Genomic DNA, 21,524 nt, shown 5'->3' on the forward strand with positions numbered 1-21,524 from the left:
AGCGGGGCTACACCTGGTGTGCGGTGGCACGCCGCCGCGTCTCTGCAGCCCGGCTCCTTCTGGCTGTCGGTCGGCCAGTTCCTCACCTCTCTGCTTGGGGTCTTCCCTGCCCTCGTGGACAGATCAGGGTTACAGGGCGTCTGGGTTAGTTCTGGACAGCCCGGGATGGGGGCTGTCCCAGGACAGTGGCGGCAACCCCCCAGAAAACACTTCGCGACCCCCTTGGGTGTCCCGACCCCCAGGTTGAGAACCACTGCTCTAGGGGAACTCATCTTTGTAGACTGGAGACCATAATTCTGGGAGCCATCCAGGCCCCACCTGCAGGTTGGCAACCCTATGAACCGACACACCTAAGCAGGTGCTCCGTCTTCCTCTGCGTGCTCCCAGTACAGCCATCCAGCACGGTGTAGCGATTCGAGGGTTGGCCTAGCAAGCAGGTTCACACCCCCCCCCGGGCCACGGCCACTCACTGGGCCACCTCGGGCCCGGCCCAGTCACCGTCTCCCAAAGAGCCGAGCCCCCCCCCTCGCGGAGTGGTGGTGAGGACAGGACGGAGGAGCCGGGCGTCAGCCGCTTCGGGGAGGGTCCCTGGCTCAGCGCCGGAGCATCGGCTGGGCGGGCGGAAGGTCCCCAGTTCCATACCGGGCATCTCCTGAAAGCAGCAGGCGTTGGGTGGCGTGAAATCCGCGGGCCCGGGGTCCGGCGCATCCTCAGCGGGAGGGCTGCCAGCTCCGGGCCGGGGAAGAGCGGGAGCGGGGGTGGGGGTGGGGGGAGGGGCTTCAGCAAGGTCCCAGGGCCATCGGGCCCAGCCAGCCTCCCCCCCACACGGCCACCTTCTCCAGGGGGGCGGGGCCTCGGGGCCGGCAGCTGCATTCTTTGGTCCCCGTTGGGGAAAACAGCGAGGGTCGAAATACCCTGATGGAAAAAAGGGGCGGGGCGGGAGGAAAGGGCGCGGTGGGGCTCAGGGGCCCCAGCAGAGGCCACTCGGGGGGAGGGGGGGGAGGGGCTCAGCCGAGAGCGACGGTTGAGCGCTGGGCCCGTTTGGCATCCTGACGTAACCCAGCAACGTCAGAGGCAGGATTTGGCGCGCGCCCCGCCCGCCCGCCCCAGGCAGGCAGGCAGGCAGGCAGGCAGGCAGGCGAGCGCAGCGGCGGGGACTACATTTCCCAGCGGCCCCTGCGCGCGGCCTCCTCCCGCCGCGCGGCTGAGGGAAGGCCGGCAGGCAGGCAGGCGAGCGCAGCGGCGGGGACTACATTTCCCAGCGGCCCCTGCGCGCGGCCTCCTCCCGCCGCGCGGCTGAGGGAAGGCCGGCAGGCAGGCAGGCAGGCAGGCGAGCCGAGGCGGGCATGGCCGAGAGCGGCGACTCCCCGGAGGCGGCGGCCCGGTCCCGGTCCCCCCCTCCGCCTCCTCCTCCTCCGCCGCCTCCGCGCCTGGAGAAGCCCCTGCGGCAGGCCTTCTGCACGGCGGGGGCGCTGGTGCTGGCGGGGCTGGGGCTGGGGGCGGCCGTGCTGGTGTACCTCATCCTGGAGGCCTTCCTGCGGCCGCTGCTGTGGGCCGCGCTGCTCGGCACCGTCCTGCACCCCGCCAAGACCGCCCTCGCCGCCCGCGCCCGCGCCCGCCTCGCCCGCCTCCGACGCGCCCGCGCCCCGCTCCTGCCCGCCGCCCTCCTCCTCCTGCCCCTCGCCGCCGCAGACGCCGCCGCCCGCGCCCTCGCCCGCCTCGCCCGACGCCGCCGCCGCCCGCTCCTCCTCCTCGCCGCCGCCGGGCCCGCCGCCCTCGCCCTCCGCGCCGCCGCCGCCTCCCTGCCCGCCCGCGCCGCCCTCGCCCGCGCCGCCCGGCTCCTCGCCGCCGCCCTCGACTGCTTCGCCGGACCCTGGGTGAGCGGGGGAAGGGGCAACGGGGGGTGCGCGCTGCACCCGCGGCTGCGAGGGAACTGCGAGGGACCTCCGGGGTCATCCAGTCCGACCCCCCAGCGACCCCTGCTCCAGGCTCAGAAGATGCGCCCCTCTCGTGGTCTGCCCAAGGTCGCAGAATCGGCATTGCTGACAGATGGCCATCTAGCCTCTGCTTCAAAACCTCCCGGGAAGGAAGGAGAGCCCACCACCACCTCCCGAGGAAATTTTTTGCTCTTTTCAGAAATAAACCAGTGGTTTAGAACAACCCAACTGCTACCCAACTTGCTGCAGATGAACAGAGAGCTTTATTTCATAGAGAGAAGCGGTAGATGAAGAGTAGGATTTTGCCCAGTAGGGCTTCAAACTCTGAAAGTTGTATTTTGTATGCCTCCTGATAATAGTAATAACCCCCCCACACACACACACACACGCACACAAATTCCCCAAATTGAGCAGGTAGTAAACCAACATGCGTGACACAGGGATGCAACGAATCTTTCTGTGGTGTGGTGTAGTGGTTTGAGTGTCGGGTAGGTATGTAGAGAGACCCAGATTGGAATCCCCACTCTACCAAGGAAGCTTGCTGGGTGACCTCACCTAACGTTCCTTACAGCGTTGCGAGGTCAAACAGGAGAGGAGAACGATGCAGGGTGGTTTGGGTCTCCCTTGGGCAGAAAGGTGGCAGATAAATAACACAATATGCCAGGAGCATCCCACGTAGGGGAGCAATTCAAAAATGCTTAATCTGCACTCGGAACTAGAACAGAGCGGCATTCTGCCATCTCAGCCTGCGTAGAACGCATCTCACTGCTGTGACTCTTAAACGCAGGATGACCCAACTGACCAGTTCACTTATCCCCTGTCTTATTATCAAGTTGTGTGTTTGGACTGCATGCCTGTTGGTTGTGGGCATCCCAGCCTCCTTACTTCTCATTGGATAGTATTGTATTATCAACAACAAAAGCTACAGTTTGCTTACTGCGATAACATACGTCTGAGATTCGTGATTAAAGATGCTTTTGAAAATGTAATGTCATGAAGCACGTGATGCAGGCATTGAAGCCTCTTCTTCAAAGAGAAAAATCACTTTTTGACATTTGACAGTAATCTTCCCTCTAAGGGCATTTGTAGGACCCCATTGGCATTCCTGCTGGCAGTTCCCCCAGGGAAGGGTGTGCTTCATCAAATCTCTGTAGCTCATGCTTGAATAGTCTATAGCAAGCTTTTGGTGTTGCTGTTTCCAGGGATTTGTTGTACTTTTTGCCTTTTCCCTTGTTAATCAAGACACACATTCAGAATTGTGACCTGAACTGTTGTGGGACTTCCTGGAGACCCCACTGCATTTACTGCACTCCATTATGCATTCTTGCAAGCAACAGTCACTGGCAGATTGCTGTTTGGAGTTTTTATTTCTCTAGTGACATATCCCCCTGCCCTGGATGGCCCAGGCTAGCCCATTCTAGTCAGATCTCGGAAGCTAAGCCTTGGATGGGAGACCACCCAGGAAGTCCAGCACTGCTGCACAGAGGCAGACAATGGCAAGCCACCCCCGCTCGTCTTTTGCCTTGAAAACCCATGAATCTGGCTGTGACTTGACAGCACTTTACAACACACACCAGTGATACCTTCAGAAGATAGCCACGTAGAGGTTGCTAAACTCTGGGGAAGAAATAGGAATAGAACCTTCTTTGCATGGAACTACACATGTATTCTTAATATTGTTACGCATTTTTTGTTACTCCCATTATACAGGTAATATACATAGAGGGAAGGATGCTAAGACAAAAATGGCATGTTTAGCATTAAGGCTGTCATTGTGAGTACAAGCTTTTATCCACAGCCATGCCATGACGTGCAGAATTTTTTTTTTAAAAAAAAACTCTTCCATTTGAATGATACCATCTGCCAAATTTTCACCACTTGATCAACAGTGATGTATGGTAGAGGTACTTGATCTGAATCCAGCCCGTGGGTTGCCAGTTGATCAAATTGGCCACTGTTGACTTGGTTCTCCCAGGAATGAGTATCGATGTGTGTTTTGTCTCTTTCCTCCCAAGATATGGACCCTGATTGCAGGCTACCTGCTGACTGTATTATTCAAGTGGAATCCAAGCACCGAACGTTACTTGAGAACAATCTCTGTTCCCGTCTGGATTTTATTGCTCTTCCATTTGGGTGAGTTGATGCTTAATGGTATCTACATGTATAGAATATTTCTGTAGACTGTTGAAAGAAATACCAGATTGGTTAAGGGTTTGTCAGAAAATAAGTGTTTGTGCTTATTAGGTGTGTGGGGGTAGTAATTAAAGTATTGGCTCTAACTGGAAATTACCCAGCTGGAACTGTGTGACCTAGGAGGCCCTAATTTCAATGGTATGATGAAGCTGGTATTATAAAAGAATATTGGTGCATTTTGTGCTCTTCTGTTTGATTAAAAAAATGAAAGAGAAAGCTTCTTTCACTGAGTTTTGCAAGATATGTGGCGATTTGGGAGCAGTAGTGGTTTCATGGTTCCATTGTGAGAATGCTTTCCAGGGAGCGAGTCCCACTGAACAGACTTGCTTAGGATTGCTCTCTTAAACAGGGCTTTTGTTATTCTTCCTGGAAATAATGCTTAAATTAATAAGGCTGTTTTAATAAAGTTGTTCTTAGTATATATTGAGTTGCCTGAAAAAAGCGATAAGGAAAAACTCTCTTGGAATTGGGCTTGGCTAAGAAGTTGGAAAATGGCTTCCCACCCAAGCCCTATTTGGACTGCATAATGCCAAGGGGCAAGCTTCCAACCTTCCTGGGATTAAAGTCAAGAAAGTCACCCCTGCAAGGTAGACCACTTGCAGAGTGAGTTTCACAAATCAATTAACCTGGTAGTTGTAGTCACTTAGGCCTAGGTACTAGAATTAGATTGAAGCCACCTGAAGACAAAACACCACAACATATACTTAAAGTGATTTATTAAAATGGTGCAAGAATATTTTCAAAAAGAACAGGGAGCAGTGAGGATTAAAATAACAAAGGCTAAATCAAAAGGAGTAACTACACAGTAATGACATTACTTCAGTTTACCAGATGTTACCCTTCCAGCTGAAGTCCTCCAGCATTCAGAGTCCACTCTTTCCAAGAGTCATCATGGACAAACAGCATGTCTGACCCATAAAGCAGGCACGAAATCACAAGATCCACAGTTGGATCAAGGAGCCATAAATGAAGCACCAAGAACAAAATTAGACTGAAAATGTTAAAACTTCATGGCCAGGGGTCTGAGTTGGCCTGAGCTCATTTGACCGATCAGATCCATAGCTGGTGAGACCCATTAACTACATAAACCCTGTCACTGGCCAGGTGACCCAGGGGGGTCAGAGTGAGATAAAGTGGTGGAGCTTTGTCTGCAGGCTCAGCGCTCCCATTTCTTACAGGTGACAAAGGCTCATAATTCCATCTGTTCTAATTGATTGGGATGTGCCTCCACTCTTCTTGGCCTTAGGGACTAGAAGGGAGTCAGGATAGAAACTGTCTCCTCCCAGCACCTGGACTCTTATCTGAGTTGCAAAAGGTCACAGCTTGTTCATAGAGTCATAGAGTTGGAAGGGACCACCAGGGTCATCTAGTCCAACTTGCTGAATCTCAAGTAACAGCACAGTTATTTCCCAACTTAAACTTTTCTCTTGTAGGCCTGAAGCCTGAACCAATGTGTAAGAGAACAAGAAACTGCAATAAGGAACTCAGTTTCTTCACAGTTACTCCTCCCCTGCTCAAGTCCAGAGTTTTTTATTTTATTTTTATTATTTGATTTGGGTTGAGCAACAGGGAAGGGAAGAGAATAGGTGGGGTGTAGTCAGCCTGGTTAGCAAGACCAGCTGTGTATTAAAAGTACTCAGCCACTAGTATGTATGTAGTTGTAATATGATGAATTACACGTTTAGGGGTTTAATGCTATATGTGTGTTGTTGTGGTAGGACAAAGAGAAAGCGTTTCTTTCCCATGCCAGACTTTCAAGTCCTTGTAGTCCTCCGATTTCTGAAAAAGCTTACATTCATTTAAACACGCATTAAAAGAGCATTCAGTGAAAATAGACAGGTGATACAGTTTTTGTACTGTGAAACGTCACACTATTCAGCTCCATATAGAGGACCCTTGCAGAACAAGAGGGAATTCAGGAGTTCATCATGCAGTGACTTATCTCCAATAATGCAGACATGGTGATAATTCTGTTTGTAGTTTCTGTTGCTTCCCTATACATTTTCTTTTACTGCATATGGAGTATATTAATGGGAAAACACTATTCCCCTCCCCCCCCCCCAGCTTCTGCAGCAGGCTCTTGGAGAATTCCAGTATTTCTGGTTATAGTGGTCTTGATGACGATAGGAATGGTTCATGAACAGCCATGTGGGAAAGGTTCTTCAGGTAAGAAATGGGCTTCTCTTGTAATTCCATTTATGGTGCTTTGTTGAGAATCGTGCATAATTGCTTTCTGTGTTTTGGTGGGATTTGTTCAGGTATGCAGGCGCTCATGGCTTCCATCTGAAGTGGTGTCAGAGTTGTAAGGCACAGTGGGGATAAGTAAAGGAACGATGTGTGATGAGCAGCAGTTCTGGGTTACTGGGGTAGTTGCAGTTGCACATACGCCATATGTTTTACAGTGCAAACCTATGCAGAGTGTTGACTCCCTGTATCTTTTTCATGCGCTTCAACCTGGGAACTGTCTGGTTGGAGGCACCAAGAACTGAGACTGTGTGTGTGTGTGTGTGGTGGGGGGGGTTGTCACTGAGTCTGGTGGCACCATAGTCCCTGGTAATTCTGTGGAAATGGTTAGTCTGAAATGGTTAGTCTGATTGGAGGAGATGGCAGCGCAGTTCAGGAACTCCAGTCCTTTTTGTTTTCTGTCTCTTAAGGAGAGTCACTTTAGTTGTTATCTCTCTCCACATCTGCCTCTTGAACCCCATATTCTGGTTTGAATCACAATTTTCTATAAATGTTTTCAGGTAAGGAGATACAGTGACATATAAATAGGCAAGTGTCTGTGAATAAATTGCATGCTGCATGTTCCCCAACAGGATCTTTTAAGATTGTGGGTCATGCCTTTCTCTTGCAGTTGGGGCACAAGGCTCAAATGTTTAAGCTGGGGAGAGGAGAAGAAAGGACAGAGCTGCTGTGTTCCCTCCTTCTCCTCCCCTCTGTGTCCCGTGGCCTCATTCATTGCCAGTGGCTGTGGTGACTCCCAGCCACTGGCAGTATAGGAGGTGATTAGGAGCACCAACGCCTGTTAATGCCCAGATCCGCCACTCCCCATCAGCGGCTGGGTCTAACGAGTCCAGTTTGCTTCAGGGCAACATCATCAGGAAAATGATGGGTGTAGCTACATGCCCATTACCTTCTGGACCTCCGGCAGGCTGATATGAGCCGAGCCCCTGCCTGTGGAACTGGGTCTCAAAAGCAACCTTTGGGTAAGTGCAGAAATGGGTCCCACTTAAAAAAAAAGAAGTGTGAAAACTACTGGGGCTAGGGTTGCCATCTGCCAGGTGGGACCTGGAGATCTTCCAGAATTGCAACTGATCTCCAGATTACCGAGTTCAGTTCCCCTGGAGAAAATGACTGTTTCAGAGGGTCAAATCCATGGTATTATCTCCTGCTGAGGTTCTTCCCCTCCCCAGGCTCCACCCACAAATGTCCAGGAATTCCCACCCCAGAATTGGCAACCTTAGCTGGAGTACATCCTGTGGATCTCTTTCATTAGTGCTGCTGCTTCCCTCTGGTACAAGATCTTGGATCAGTGGAAGTTCCTTGTACCAGAGTAGAGTGACCCTGCTAGTGGAGAGGATCCAGTTGCTGTTACGATCCGGTGGTGCTTATAGATGAAATAGTATCACAATAGCTGCTGTTTGTCTTTATTTATAAGAAATGCTTGATGCCAGATTTTTAAAGCAAATCTTAATGAAATGTCTGTGTTTCATACGTATCTGTATGGTTCTGTAGCAGTTGAACTGGAGTATAATATCATTGGGGGAAAAAGCTACACAAATCAGCTATTAAAATATGACTAAAACTTCTCCCTGGCTTTTTATTTACCATAGAGTGACACTTTTTTTTTTTAAGGGGCAGAACTTCCTGGCCGGATGCTTTCCATTGCTGCAACTACGATTGCCATGGCGATATCAGTTACAGGATGTGACTCAAGTACTGAAGAGAATCCCTCGCAGCCCTCAGGTGACTGAGCACGCTGTAAGAAGACAAGACATTTTCCAGTCTGGTTTGCATGCTTTTGTTTGCTCTTGGAATTTACCTTTGTGGATTGTTGGTGAATTCTGGGCCATTCTTGGATCTTGAAAGTTCTGTTGATATAGTTAACAGAAGGAATGAGGATGAGATGCTTGATATGTAACAGTTTGCATGAGTGGTACATGAAAATAGACGGAAGAGTGGTGAGGGCCGGCGTGGCCTCTCACTGTTTAGACACCTCTTAGACAAAGTTCTGATGGTTGATGTTCTTCTCAGCACCAAATTTCATCAGTGCTTGTTAGTCCATCAGGGAATATTTCTTGCAGAACATATAAGAGAGAATATGTTCTCTTCCTAGGAACCACAGACAGTGGCGATCCTGCTTCGTCGGCTTCATCCCCTTCTCCATCCACCGTCAATGGCAGACAGAGACCTGAGATTGGATCTCTCCTTAGAAAGAAGAAGACCAGTGACATCTATTTCGTGCTGCTTATGTGGGCTATTGTGATAGTCCAGATCTGGTCAAATCTCTGGATAATTCAGTTGCTGCCAATTCCTGTTGCAGGTTATTCATTATTGTCTTATCTTTCTCGTTTTCTTACGCAGAGTGGGAGACTGCAGCACCTTATGTGTTTTACTGAAATATTTTATTCTAAATGTTTTCAGTTGTTCAAATTCTTTTTATTTTTATGTGCGGCGTCTTGAGGACCCAGCTTGCGTGGAAAGGCGGCATAAAAATAAAATAAATAAATGAAAGAGATAACGAAGCTGCAGTAGAGAACAAACATCCCCCCCCCCAGTAATGTTAAGAAGAATGAAGTGACTCTTCAAAGCTTAGACTTTGATTGTATGGGAGAGAGCCAGAACTTCCTACAGTGTGTTTTGCGTATTACCTGGGAATTGAAATTTACTGCTTGAAAATCCATTTGATTGTCTTCCACTCTGCATCCTTCTGATGAAGGTACAGTTTAAAACAGGACTAACAGTGCATTCCTGAAGGGGGCCGAATGCTCTTAGGAGCCGGGTTGACCCCTGAACCACGGCGGCTTCCTGGCACGTACCCACGCCAGCTTCCCAGGAGGCGTTCAAGGGGACAGAGCTGCTGTTTGGCAGCTTTCAAACTCCTTTTGCCCTGGGAACTCCTCCCGGGATGGTGGCGATTCTGCGCCACCTTTTTATGTGGCGCAAGCCTGCTTTCCCCTATGAGGGGGGAAGCCTTTTTTTCCTGGTTTTATTTTTTGGGGAAAAGGCTTTTCCCCCCTCTGCGGCAGCCGGGAAGCCTCTTTTTTATTATTATTATTATTATTATTATTTTCTACAATTTAACAAAAACATATCTCAACAATATATTCAGTTGTAACTACTTGTAACAAAAAAAACCTCATTGCTATTACTGAGAATATGTTATCTATAGTATTCAATGCTATCTGCTATATATGACTTCCCCGCATCTTCTTCAGTCACTAATTCTACTGGTTAACACTTTTGCATTTCAATTTAATTTCTAATCCTTATTTTCTCTCACATAGACTTGCTTTAAGATATCTATACTACTTCTATAAGCAATTTCAAGTCCTACCTAGTTATAATATCATCATTGTCTCTATATAACATTCTATTATTCTATAATAAAGGGATTATGTCAATGCATAAACAAATTTTCCCATTAAAAATTCATCAAAGTAAATCCACCGTGTCTCCCTTACACCCCAAAAATAAGCATCATCTTAGCCATTATCTTGTTTTGGGAGGGGATCTGCCAGTCCTTCTTTATTTCCCAATCCCCACCCCCCGTTTTTCAGTATAGTAGCTGCATTTCTGGCCTCTGAAAATGTAAAAGAAGATCCCAGTGATTGTATCCATTGGCTTCTTGTTAAAATTTCCAGCAGCTTCTTGGTAAAATCCTTCGTCATGTCTCCATCGCTGGCTGCCAGGAAGTGTTTTCTTGGGATAATAATGTTCCTCCTGTCAGCAGTAACTCAGACAAGTAGATTGTAGAGGTATTGAATTCTCTCATGTTGCTCTCTCTCATTGCCAGCTGGTCACTTGCAGCTACCTCTTTAAAAATAAATTGTTCTAATTCATTGTCATTTTTCCAGATTTTATCACCATTTCCACATAGCATTCAATCGTCATCTCCTTAGTAGAATCTTTTTTTTCCATTGACATAATTGTTGTCATATCTTGGGTCTTCATATCGTGGATCTCCTCAATAATTGTGTCCAGTTTTCCATTAATTGATTTAAATAGGATATTCATCACCTCAGCTAGTTGAAATACTTGATGTGAGAGCGCTTGTTGTTTTTCAAAGACTAAATCTTGTTGCACTGCAAACATGTCCATTTGTTTGAGTAACATCTCTTCCATCCTCTTGTTTGACATATCTGCTTGTATTCTTATATAGAAGCAGGCTTTGTAATTTTCAAGATATCCTCAATTACGCTTCAAAGCAGCACAGATAAAGAAGAGAAAGTAGACAGGAAACTGCAGTATCATAGACCCTGCGTCGTCTCCTCTCGGTGGTTAAGTGGTAGAAATGATTTGATGGTTACACCGGGGAGATTCACTTCAAGTCTTCCAATCTGCCCTGTCTTTTCGATGGTAACAAAGCCCTTCTTATTATCTTCCGGTCTTAAGAGGCGACGTGGCTGGACTGATTGAATCAAAGAGAGCCGGAAGTGGGGGGGGGGGAAGGTTTTTGTCTCCCTCCCTCCCCTCAAAGCATTTAATTGGTAGTTGTAAAGTCATTCAAAAGTCCCTTTTATTGTGTCTACTCACTGATCAAGTTGATAAGGTCTTAGTCGGTTCATTTAATGGCATTTGTTTATTTAAAAAGTCTCGTTACGCTGGGCAGGGAGTCGCTGGTTTTCGTAGGTGTTTTTATCGTCATTCAGGTCTTCTCAATCAAGATAAAGGCAAAAAGTGTCTTTTTACTCACTCTGACTTCCAAAGGTGAGGCTTCTTGTTCTTTTCATAGATTCTTTGATGTTAATGTATAGAGGAGGTCAAAGCCTAAATCCAAAGAGTCGTCCGTGGCAATGGTAGCCCCTATGTGCCGGCGGGGACAGCTTCCAAATCTCCAAGAGGCTTAATAAAAGCTCTCTCAGAGAATATGGGAGTCCAAACCGCTCTTGAAGGCTGCAGGGGAATTTCCTGCTTCCCGATCCACTATTTAGGACCGAGTTGGGGTGCTTTTTGCACTCCAAATCTAAACGACTCTTGGTGTCTCCTGGGAGCCCCCAGGAAACAATGGCGCTCGGACCAAACGCTCTACAGGAAGTCCAGCCGGGAAGCCTCTGAGGGGGCTTCTCAGCTTCGCTGTCACAGCCGCCACGGTTCCCCCCCCTTTCAGGAATGAACTGTATGTCTGGTGCCTGTTTTGCTTGTCCTTTTGATGGACTTGTGTTAGATTTTCTGTGGGGGTGCATTTAGCATGTTAATTATTACTTGTGTGCTTCTTGAGAGACTCTTTTTAAATATGTATTTTCTACATTGAGTTTAATTCCGTCCCAATAATCACTTTTCTTGTTTTACAATACTGTCTGAAGGATTTTCTTCATTGGCTGGAGTGCCCTTCCATTACAGCCATATACAGTCTGTTCTTTAGTAGTATTCTGAATCAGACCATTGGTCCATCAGGCTCAGTTTTTTCTAATCAGACTGGCAGTGGCTCTTCAGAGTCTCAGGCAAGGGTCTTTCGCATAAACTACTAACTGGAGATGCTGGGGATTTAACCCTGGGACCTTTTGCGTACCAAGCAGATGCTCTACCACTGAGCCATGACCCTTCTTGTGGAGGAAGGTCCCAGTTCAGTTATATTTTAGTACTTAGACATGGCTCAGCACCTTAAAATGTTTTGACCCCTGAAGCTAAACAAACTACTTACCAAACCACATATGTCTGAAGCATCTGGCGTTCCTATGCTTTATTCCCTTTATTCTCTGTACAGATGTTTGTAATGGTTTCTTACAAAGTTTCAGTAGTCCCGTGTTAATGCTAACTTTCTAACTAATTTTGCTCATTTGCTTTATTAAAAAAAAGGCTTTGATTGATTCTGTGTGGTGAACCTTGCATAGTGAATGGCAGGCTTTTGAAAGGTTCTCGTTGCTCAGGAGGCAGGAGAATGCTGGGGGTTCTATGGCAGTTGGGAAGGGTCTGTTGGAGAAGAGGGAAGGGGGCTGTGAGCACTGAACAAACTCTAAAAAGACGCCTTGCCCACCCCCACGCCCCCGCAAGCGGAGTGTGCAGCCCAGATCTGCCACCCTGGAGGCTGGGAAACTGATGCTGTATGCAGCGCATGGGAGAAGCTGAGTTAGAAGGAAGCAGTGGTGTGTTGTGGGCATTTGTGGGGAGAAAGAGTAGCAGACAGAAGAGCTTAGAAGTGCCAGAAGAACCGACTTGAGGAGAAGGCACCAATTAACTCCATTCTCTCTCTGTCTGGGTGGGTGGATTTAGATTTTGAGAAGCAGCTGCTGTTTGAGTGTATTATTTATTTATTTCATTTATACCCCACCTTTCTCCCTGATGGGGACTCAAGGTGGCATGCATAATTCTCCTTTCCTCCATTTCGTTCTCACAACCTTGTGAGGTAGGTCAGACTGAGTGTGTGTGAGTGGCCCAAGGTCACTCAACAAGCTTCCATAGCAGAGTGGGGATTCAAACTTGTTTCTCCCAGATTACTACTACACCATGCTGGCCATATAGTGTATAAAGGTAGAGAAGTAAATATTTTTTATTACTTAGTTAAAACATGTCTGTGCCACCTTCCCATCTAACTTAGGGCAGCAAATGTTTCAAATGTTGGAACAGCATTTGAAATACAAATATATATTTAATATTTTTAAAAATTGAATAAAATGTATGCACACACAAACGGGAGGGCTAATAACGGGAGGGAATGCTAAGCAAAACAAAAAAAGTGTTCTTGTTGTAACCTTTAAGTTGTTGGATTAGTCAGGATTTTTCCTTCTCTTATTAACTGTTTAATATCCCTGAATAAACCAAATTGAGTCTTGCTATTAAAATATATTAGTCTCCTGCAGCCCACACTTATAGGCTTGAACACCTGCCGGCAGTTGCAGGGAAGCTTTGTGAAAAATATTACAAATTATTGGTAGCAGTCGGATCTAATAGAACGTGCACATTTCTTCACAGTATTTTGGTTTGCTTTTTTTTTTTTTTTTTTTTTTTGTTGCTTTAACATTACTTGGTGTTCAGTTATTAACACTGACAGTCCAGGAGAACCTGATATGCGTGGGGAGGGAGTAACCGCTGTTCCAGAGGCAAGAACTGATTTGAGTAACTTTTGTTAATAGTCTTGTATCTATGACTTGATGCGTGAAGGAACCAGGAATCACAGGAAAGAACAAAAGACAAGATTTATTGAGTTGCACATTTGTCATTGAAAAATTACACCTAGAAAGCTTCAGAATTATTTCTGAACTTCCCACTCGTAGAAAGTGTTCCTAGATATTTATCGAAGTTAGTCCTTGTGGGAAAGAGTATACGCAGGCCTTCAAAACCTGGATATTTGCTCGTCATAAACTGCCAAGGAGCTGCTGGTCATCTTGGTCTCGGCCAGTCTGTGGTTGGAGGGCTGTTTTGGTGCCTCACAGTTATATGTTGCGGGGGGGGGGGGGGCAGTGGACAGGCAGTGGAAGAGAGTCTCTCTCCAACTCGTATCCGATGAAGGGAGCTTTGACTTGAAAGCTTCTACTCCCAAAAAGTCTTGTTGGTCTCTAAGGTACTACTGGACTAGAATCCAGCTGTCTCTGACTGGAGTGGTATCCACTTCAAGCCACATTTTGGAGGCAATTATGGTTGATGCTAATCAGAACTTTTCCAGGTTCAGAACAAATTACAATTGGGCAAAACAACAAAGGGAGGAGGGAACTGGCATTTGTGAGAAGAGGCGGGAGGCCGCGGTCCCAAGGCATGTCCTCCATCCTCCAGCCACGTTTTGCAAGAATGGTAATAGGGGGTTGGATTTGAACTAATGTGCAAACTTATCACATAGGAGCCAGAAAAGTGGAAACGGATAACACTCTTGCGCATTTAAGGTTATCCACTGCTGTCGTTTCTAATGCTCAATATACAAGTGGAACTTTTCAACCCCTTATTGTACTTCATTTTCTGTTAATGTTGTCTTTGATTTTTGTTGCGTACTTATATTACAAAACTGTTTAGAAATCATCTCTTTAAGGAGCTTCAGTTAGTTATTGTCTCTGTTACCGAAAGAGGTAGGCCCTCTGTGCTGTCTAAAACCTCAGAACTGCTAATTAAAATGCAAGAAAATGTCCTTCCACATTTCTTATTTATAGCTCCATCTCTCTGGAGACACAATCTTATACCCTGTTTTCTCCCTGCATTTATGCTTGTCCTTTTGTTATCCTGAACATCACTTTGTGGCCCTAATATGTTTCTTTCACTTGAAAAGACGCTGGAAGTAGTCGTCTTAACATGCTCTGTGGGTGACCTGAGACTTGATAACAGTTTTTTACCTTTAAAAAATCAGTTTTACAGGATAGCCCTCTTGGTGTTTAATTAGCAACAGACTGGAGAATCATACCAAGAATCCTGTTGTATGCCAGATAGGTATAAATGCAACCCTAAGAACATTTTCCTGGGAGTAGACCCCATTGAATAAAATGGGAATTACTTCTGGGTAGACCTGTTTGGGGTTGCTTTCATAGATACAGATGTGGCCTTTTGAAACTGGCCTTTAATTCCACTCTTCCACAGTTTGTGGATATAAATGGACAGTGGTAGAATTATGGTTCTAATTTTAGCTGCTAACTAAATGCCTGGCAAATTTGCTACAGGAAATTTTTGTCTCTCTGACAAAACGGTCATGGATTTAACATGAATTTTTGTTTTTTTTTAACTGCCTTCTGTGAGTATGTGTTGTAACTTACTAGCACAGTGACTTCCAGATTTTGGCAGCTGCAGAAATATATGAGGACTTTTGGTCCAATACAGCATGGAGTTTTACTACACATCCTCATTTAAGTTAACTATAGGTCTTGATTTATTTTCAGAAGTCTTGTGTAAAACTTCTCACTGGGTTGAGTATTTTTATATACTTTTGTTTTTAGGGCATTTTTTCCAGATTGTTTATCACACATGACCTATCTTTAGTAAAAATCGGAAGGCAATCTGATTTTCAGATCATTGCTTTAAAACATTGCCCTTTTGCAAAAGCTGTTCACAGTAATTTGTACATCTTGCAAGGGGGATAGTTGTTTTTTCTAGGTCTGCAACCATGGCAACTGTTTGCCACATTTATTCATCTGCATGAGCACATTTGATTACATTAAACATTTGAACAGAAGTATGGCTTGAAAGAGGTACACAGTGTTCATGCAGTAAGTTTGTTATAATTTAATATACAACTAAAGAAATCTAAGCTCTTGACTTTTGGTATTTACCTATACCAGTTTTCTGTATAAATATACAAAAGTTACTAGCCCACAAAGATATGAATATGTTACCTCCGTACACGTAACTGTGTTAAAAATATCTTGAAAGAGATACAAGGTGAGTTGTGTTCCAGATTATAAAAACTTATTTGGTTGTCGTAGTTACTTACCACTGGTGACTAAGCAAATCCCTCCAAGGGGAGGGGCCATGGCTCAGTGGTAGAACATCTGCTTAGCATGCAGAAGATCCCAGGTTCAATCCCTGGCATCTCCAGTTAAAAAGATCAGGTGGTAGGTGCTGTGAAAGACCTTGGCCTGAGGCCTTGGAGAGCTGGTGCCAGTCTGAGTAGACAATAATGATTGTGATGAACCAATGGTCTGATTCAGCATAAAACAGCTGTTTGCAAGCTTGATCCTCTACCATCAAGATGCTTGGGTTAATTTTAAGTAGAAGGGCATGATATAAATGTTCTTGGTAAGTAATAAAATACAGCACATCTATCAAAGGGATTGAGGCCTGGCTGTTTTACGATGACTGCCTCAGAGATGAAAACTCCTAGTCATCCAGATCTATGGATGGCAACCAGTGGGAGACTGGGAGGGGGGGAATGGGGAACAGTGACAGCATGACACCATTTCCAGTCCAAACCCGGAAGTGATGTGTCACGGCTATGGTTTTACCATGGAGTTTCTGCTTAATCCTAGAAGGGTATGAAGTCATGTCTGGGTTTGGCCCAGGAATGCCATCATGCTGTGGCGGTGACTTTAAATTATTTTTACCCCTGCCAGCCTACTGAGTGGCAGTGGGATTTAGCAGCTGGTGGAGAAGTGAGCCTTACAAAATCCCAAATGTACCTTTTATTTGCATCGCTGTTTTTAAGCATCTATATCTTTTTAAAAACTTTGGGTATTCTTGAGCTTTACTTTGGCCCAGGCAAGCTTGCAAGCTGTGTACTCAGATTACAATCTTCATCATGCAGTTGGAAACGTTCACTGTTTAAACTGGCAGCCAGAGTTCTCAGGGTTTTATGACACCTTTGGGCCACGAAAGGGTCTATAAAGCTTTGCATGCACCCTCCGTTGAATGTGCTGTAGCTTCTGATATTTGTATGAAGTCTTTATTTTAACAGCAATTGCCAAATCTAATATTTGGAAAATTTAAATTCTCTCTGCAATGTTATACTATGGCTTTTGGTCAAAGTAAATGGAGTCTGATGTATCCTAACTAACTTATCCTTATTGCTTCTAACCATGAACAAAGTCACAATAAAATGTTTGGCTGCATATTTACAGAAAGAGTCCTATCAATACAATTGCTATTTTACTTGATTTCTCACTAATCTTATACAGTTGAAGCTAGATAAATCATTTTAGGGAGAATCCACCTGCCCAGTATGTTTCTTGCTTGACTTCTTGTTGAGCTGTTTTCTCTCATTCTAGACAAGTTAGTATGTTCATATCAATATCTGCCTCTTTATATTTACTTTGTGCCCTCATTTCCTGCCATAATCTAAACTTCATATTGAATATCTTTTGGGTGATACCTTGTAAGCAAATGCTATTTTGGCTTAATGAAACTGAGGCTGCTGAATTCCAGTAATAAATGCTGCTTTTTTACACATTTAAAAAACAGTTCCCCCCCAGTGTTAGATACGCTGAGTATACCCATTGGATATAATCTAACAAGCAAAAGTTAAATACTTTTGAATTCCCACTGATTTTAGAGGGGGAGAGTTTAAGCATGTACTTAGCTCTTCCACTGAAATAAGTGGGACTAATGAATTGTGCGCCTTATATAGATATGGGATTTTTGTATAACAGTTGAATATATAATAGGTCATGATGATCTTGTGTGAGTACATCTATATAATCAGAATTGTGCATGATGGAAAGCCTTTGCTTCAGGGTAGCAAAACAGTTTTTTCAACCTGTGATGAGATTCGATGTGTTTGAAGAAGGTGGTGGGAGAAACATCACCATTTTCGCCTGCTTCACTGCTGTGAAGAACATTTTCCATTATTTTTACTTCCTCTTCCCTTGCTTGATTTCAGTTTGGATTGTCAAATACCTGGTGGTCCACTTTGGAGTGGTGAAATTCCTGGTGAGTCACTGCAGCAGCTGGTGGTATGCCCTCGAAGACTTTGTGAGGGAGCGCCAAGAGGCACTCGCACCTCGGCCGATCAAGGGCCTTGGGAGAGTCATTCTCAAACTCGACAGTAAGGTATATGAAGTTGTTTTGTTTTAACTGCTCCAAAGAAATGCTCTTTGTCTCTCTTTCTCTTTATATGTCTGTTTATCAAATCTGTAGCTCAGTATTCTGTGCACTGTAAATGAACAGCCTGAAGTGAATGAATGCATATATTAAAATCCTGATTATAATCACACTATGTGGGTTCCATGGTATAAGCAGTTACTCTACACATTCAGCTTTTAGTGTCTTTGATGACTAACAGATACTGACTGTAAATCTATCAATCAGGGACTAGCCGTGGCTGATCCCTGAATAGACCCAAACATTAACATTATGTAACAGTTCAGAAAAAGGGTTCCTCTTAAAATGGCTGTTGTGTTTTACTCCAGTTGAAAAACCAATAATATTAAAGCACGAACTGAGAAGAGTGTCATCAGTTTTCAGTTTGCTCAGGCTGCTACACTCTGTACTTACAAAGGAATTTTTTTTTCTTCATTTTTTTGCCCTAAGATGGGCTCCCAGTGGTCTTCCATCCAGTGAACTAGCCAGGTCCACAGTTGCTTAGTTTTACCCATTCTGCAGCATCGGATGCTTGCTGGGTCCCACTGTGCCCTTTGCGAGGACTGGGGAGCAATGGGCAGGATGGGACCCTTCTGTTTGCATGATGCTGTGTGCTGCAGCAAACTACAGGCATCCTACCTGGTCGAAGGAAGGCAGGTTTGTCTCAAGTATTGTTCCATCTCAAACAAAGTATTTTGCTTCTCTCCCTCACCCCAGTTAGTTCCTGGATAGCACAACATGGGTTCATGCAAAGGAGCCAGCCATTTCCTAGGGTGCAAAGCAAGTCAGTGTTATCCCTATATCTCAGATGTGAGGTAAGAGATAGTTTGCTGGATATGCGAGATTCGAATCAAGGTCTTCCCCATGTGTCACACAGCCACTATAGAAGGCCAGCTTTCTAGATCACCAGGGTCCCACACTTTTGGACAACTGTGTGTGTGTGCTCCCAAGTGCCAAACTTGATTTTGAACCAAGGCTACCTTGCTAAGAAGGAAATGAGATCAGTTGTCCAAAAATAACCTCTGATTGGCTCACACATTCACAAAACAGAACTTGAAGAGGATGAAAGTCAACAACTTTGACTCGCCTTCCACTTCATCCCAGAATGGGAGATCCCGTATAAAGACAGTAGCCTCTGTGTCTCAGATGGAAGGAGTTGCACTTCCACAGGGAAACACAGTGAACTTCAGAAGGAAGTTAACTGTGGTGAATGTTTGCAACCCCCTGGGATATTTGCAGGGTTTCTCTTGACCTAGTGCAATGGCTTTTTAGGAAAGTTGGTGTTCTCTCAGCTTCGGCGTATGCCTACGTTACAAGACAGTTGGAAGCATTATTGAGGTCAGGTATGTGAACAGTTTTGGAAACTCCCAAGGATGTACTGGAAGTGCAGCTTGTTATTAGGAAGTGCTTTTGGTGGCCCATTAGAGAATGAATAGAGACCCAGGAAATTGCTGCTTCATATTTAGCCTCAGTGAAACTCAGTAATGGCAAAAAGATGCTGTTCATCTCTAAGGTGCTACTGGACTCGAATCGAGTTGTTCTACTGCAGGCTAAAATGGCGCACACTAGTATGTATGGCATTGTCTGTGTACCATTTAGAGGACCGTGTTCCCATTTATGGATGCTGAGCAGTGCTGAACCACAGCAATAAATGCCTAGCCTGACATCAATCAGTGGCTCAGAATTCTTAAGCAGGGATTGTAAAGTACCTCTGAGCATGTGTAGGGTGATTTCTCCTCATCGCTGAACAGTGGCTGTCTCCCTTCCACACACTTAAGAAACAGAGTTTACAGATTGATGGTGCAATACACACAGATGAAAACCCCAGCACCCCTTTCCGTAGAGAAAACGTTCAATTTGCTTTTAAGTTCAGAGAGAGAGAAAAATTTAGAAACAAAAAAATGGGTGATCCAGAGAGAGCTTGGCAAGGCTCATTTTTGTTGTGCTTGTTGTGGGCTTCGGCTTCCACAGGCCTTTAGCAGCAAGAAAGGAAAAAGTCAGGGTGCTTTCAATCCGGTCCAGTTCCCCCAGCTGCCAGTGATGCCCCAAGCAGTTGCTGTTGTGGCCTGGCTAGAGCAGAGGCCATGGAGGAAGGGGGGGAGGAGAGCGCTTGAATGTGCCCAGAATCCCTTCCCATTCTGTAATGGGTGGCGATTAAAGTTGTTGCTACCTTTAGCCTTTGTCCTGAAGGCCAACATCTGTGTAGAAGTTTGTTCAATGGCAAGATCCCTGTGTCTGCGGTGTGGGGTTCCAGTGACCAAGCTGTGATTGGTTCCTTGATCCCAGGCATGCTTTAACCCCCTGTCTATTGCCTAAGGTCATGATAAAAAGGAGCCCCATGATGCCGAGTGGTAAGCTGCAGCACTGCAGTCAAAAGCTCTGCTCATGACCTGAGTTCGATCCCTACAGAAGACAGGTTTCAGGTAGCTGGCTCAAGACTGACTCAGCCTTCCATCCTTCTGAGGTCAGTAAAATGAGTGCCCAGCTTGCTGAGGGTAAAGTGTAGACCACTGAGTAAGGCAGTGGCAAACCATACTGTAAACGTCATGAAGTGATGTCGCCCCATGGATCAGTAGTGACCCTGGTGCTTGAACAGGGGAGCTACATTTACCTTTTTAAAGTCATGAAAACATGGTAATTCTTTCATTGTTTGTTCAGATCATGCTAAGCTAGTTTGGTATTCAGTATTTAATCTAGGGTATAAATAGGGGCTATGTGAGAGCCAGCATAGTGTAGGGGTTAAGGTGTCGGACTAGAATCTTAAGACGCTGGTGGGCTTGTCACAATTCCTTGGAAAGTGAATGCGTGGCTGTTTTAACATATTAAAAACACATAGTAGAAATCATACAGCTAATTTGGTGTAGTATGTTACCCTAACAAGAGGAGTAAATAAACAGTGAAACTGAACAGTGAGTTGGTCTTTCACATTCAAGTACTCTAGTACTGGGGAGCCATAGAAGAGTACTTACCATTGCAGTGCCTGAAATACTCATTGCAAATCCACGCAGTTTGTCCCATCTGTCTGAAATTTGCCGCAGAGGATCTACCCCACAAGTGACGTCATCTTTTCAGATGTTAGAAAAATGTCATTTAAATGGCTGACTTAAGCAGTTTTAAATATTTCCTTTGAGCTTTCAGGGGCATGGAATTTAACATTGGTATTTTGCACTAGTGTACTTTAAATATCTCCTTTTTCCTGTTTAAATCTTGTCAAGTCTGCTAGTCTGGGAGATGAGGGGAGCAGTTGGGGATGCTACACAATAGCTCTTTAGGCACTTACTTTGGGTGGGATTTTTGGCTGCTTTCGAGCTCACCAGAACTTCTTCATCAGATGTTACAAAACAAAGACATTTCTTGAGAGGAGGAAACAGACCAAAGGTTGTCTAACCTCCTTCTAAACATGCATATAAAATAAATTATACTTTATTTTTTGCCCCCATCATACATGGGACTTACTTGAACAGGGATGCTTTCACAAGTTCACTGCTGGATAGTTGCAGCATGATTTTGAACATGAGCGCAGTAATTCATTTTGATTTTCGTGGGATGTTGAATGCACAAAGTAAGTTATCAGGGAAAGAGAAGGAAAAAGGATATTGCCCCATTTGTCTGCGCCCGTGTCAGATTACTCATTGCAATAGACCAATTGTGCTGTTAATGTCTGCTTGCGGAGTTTACTAAATTGGTGAGGAAGCATTTTGCATTGGATGGGTGCATCTGGCAGATACTCAGCAGGTGCATGCAGAG

The 21,524-nt window shown here is 45.3% G+C and overlaps 1 protein-coding gene across 1 annotated transcript in view; it reads left to right on the forward strand.

Annotated features, from left to right (window-relative positions):
• The first annotated feature begins 1,346 nt into the window (after positions 1-1,346).
• The window catches only part of TMEM245 (transmembrane protein 245), an 81,574-nt gene continuing 61,396 nt past the window's right edge, over positions 1,347-21,524 (forward strand). The window contains exons 1-6 of the mRNA XM_056857835.1: positions 1,347-1,721; positions 3,953-4,070; positions 6,195-6,296; positions 7,986-8,096; positions 8,467-8,673; positions 17,578-17,747. Coding sequence (XP_056713813.1) covers positions 1,347-1,721; positions 3,953-4,070; positions 6,195-6,296; positions 7,986-8,096; positions 8,467-8,673; positions 17,578-17,747 — 1,083 coding nt within the window. The remainder of the gene's footprint in view (positions 1,722-3,952; positions 4,071-6,194; positions 6,297-7,985; positions 8,097-8,466; positions 8,674-17,577; positions 17,748-21,524) is intronic.

The sequence above is a fragment of the Euleptes europaea genome, chromosome 11 (assembly GCF_029931775.1).
Source record: "Euleptes europaea isolate rEulEur1 chromosome 11, rEulEur1.hap1, whole genome shotgun sequence".
Taxonomy (NCBI): Eukaryota; Metazoa; Chordata; class Lepidosauria; order Squamata; family Sphaerodactylidae; genus Euleptes; species Euleptes europaea.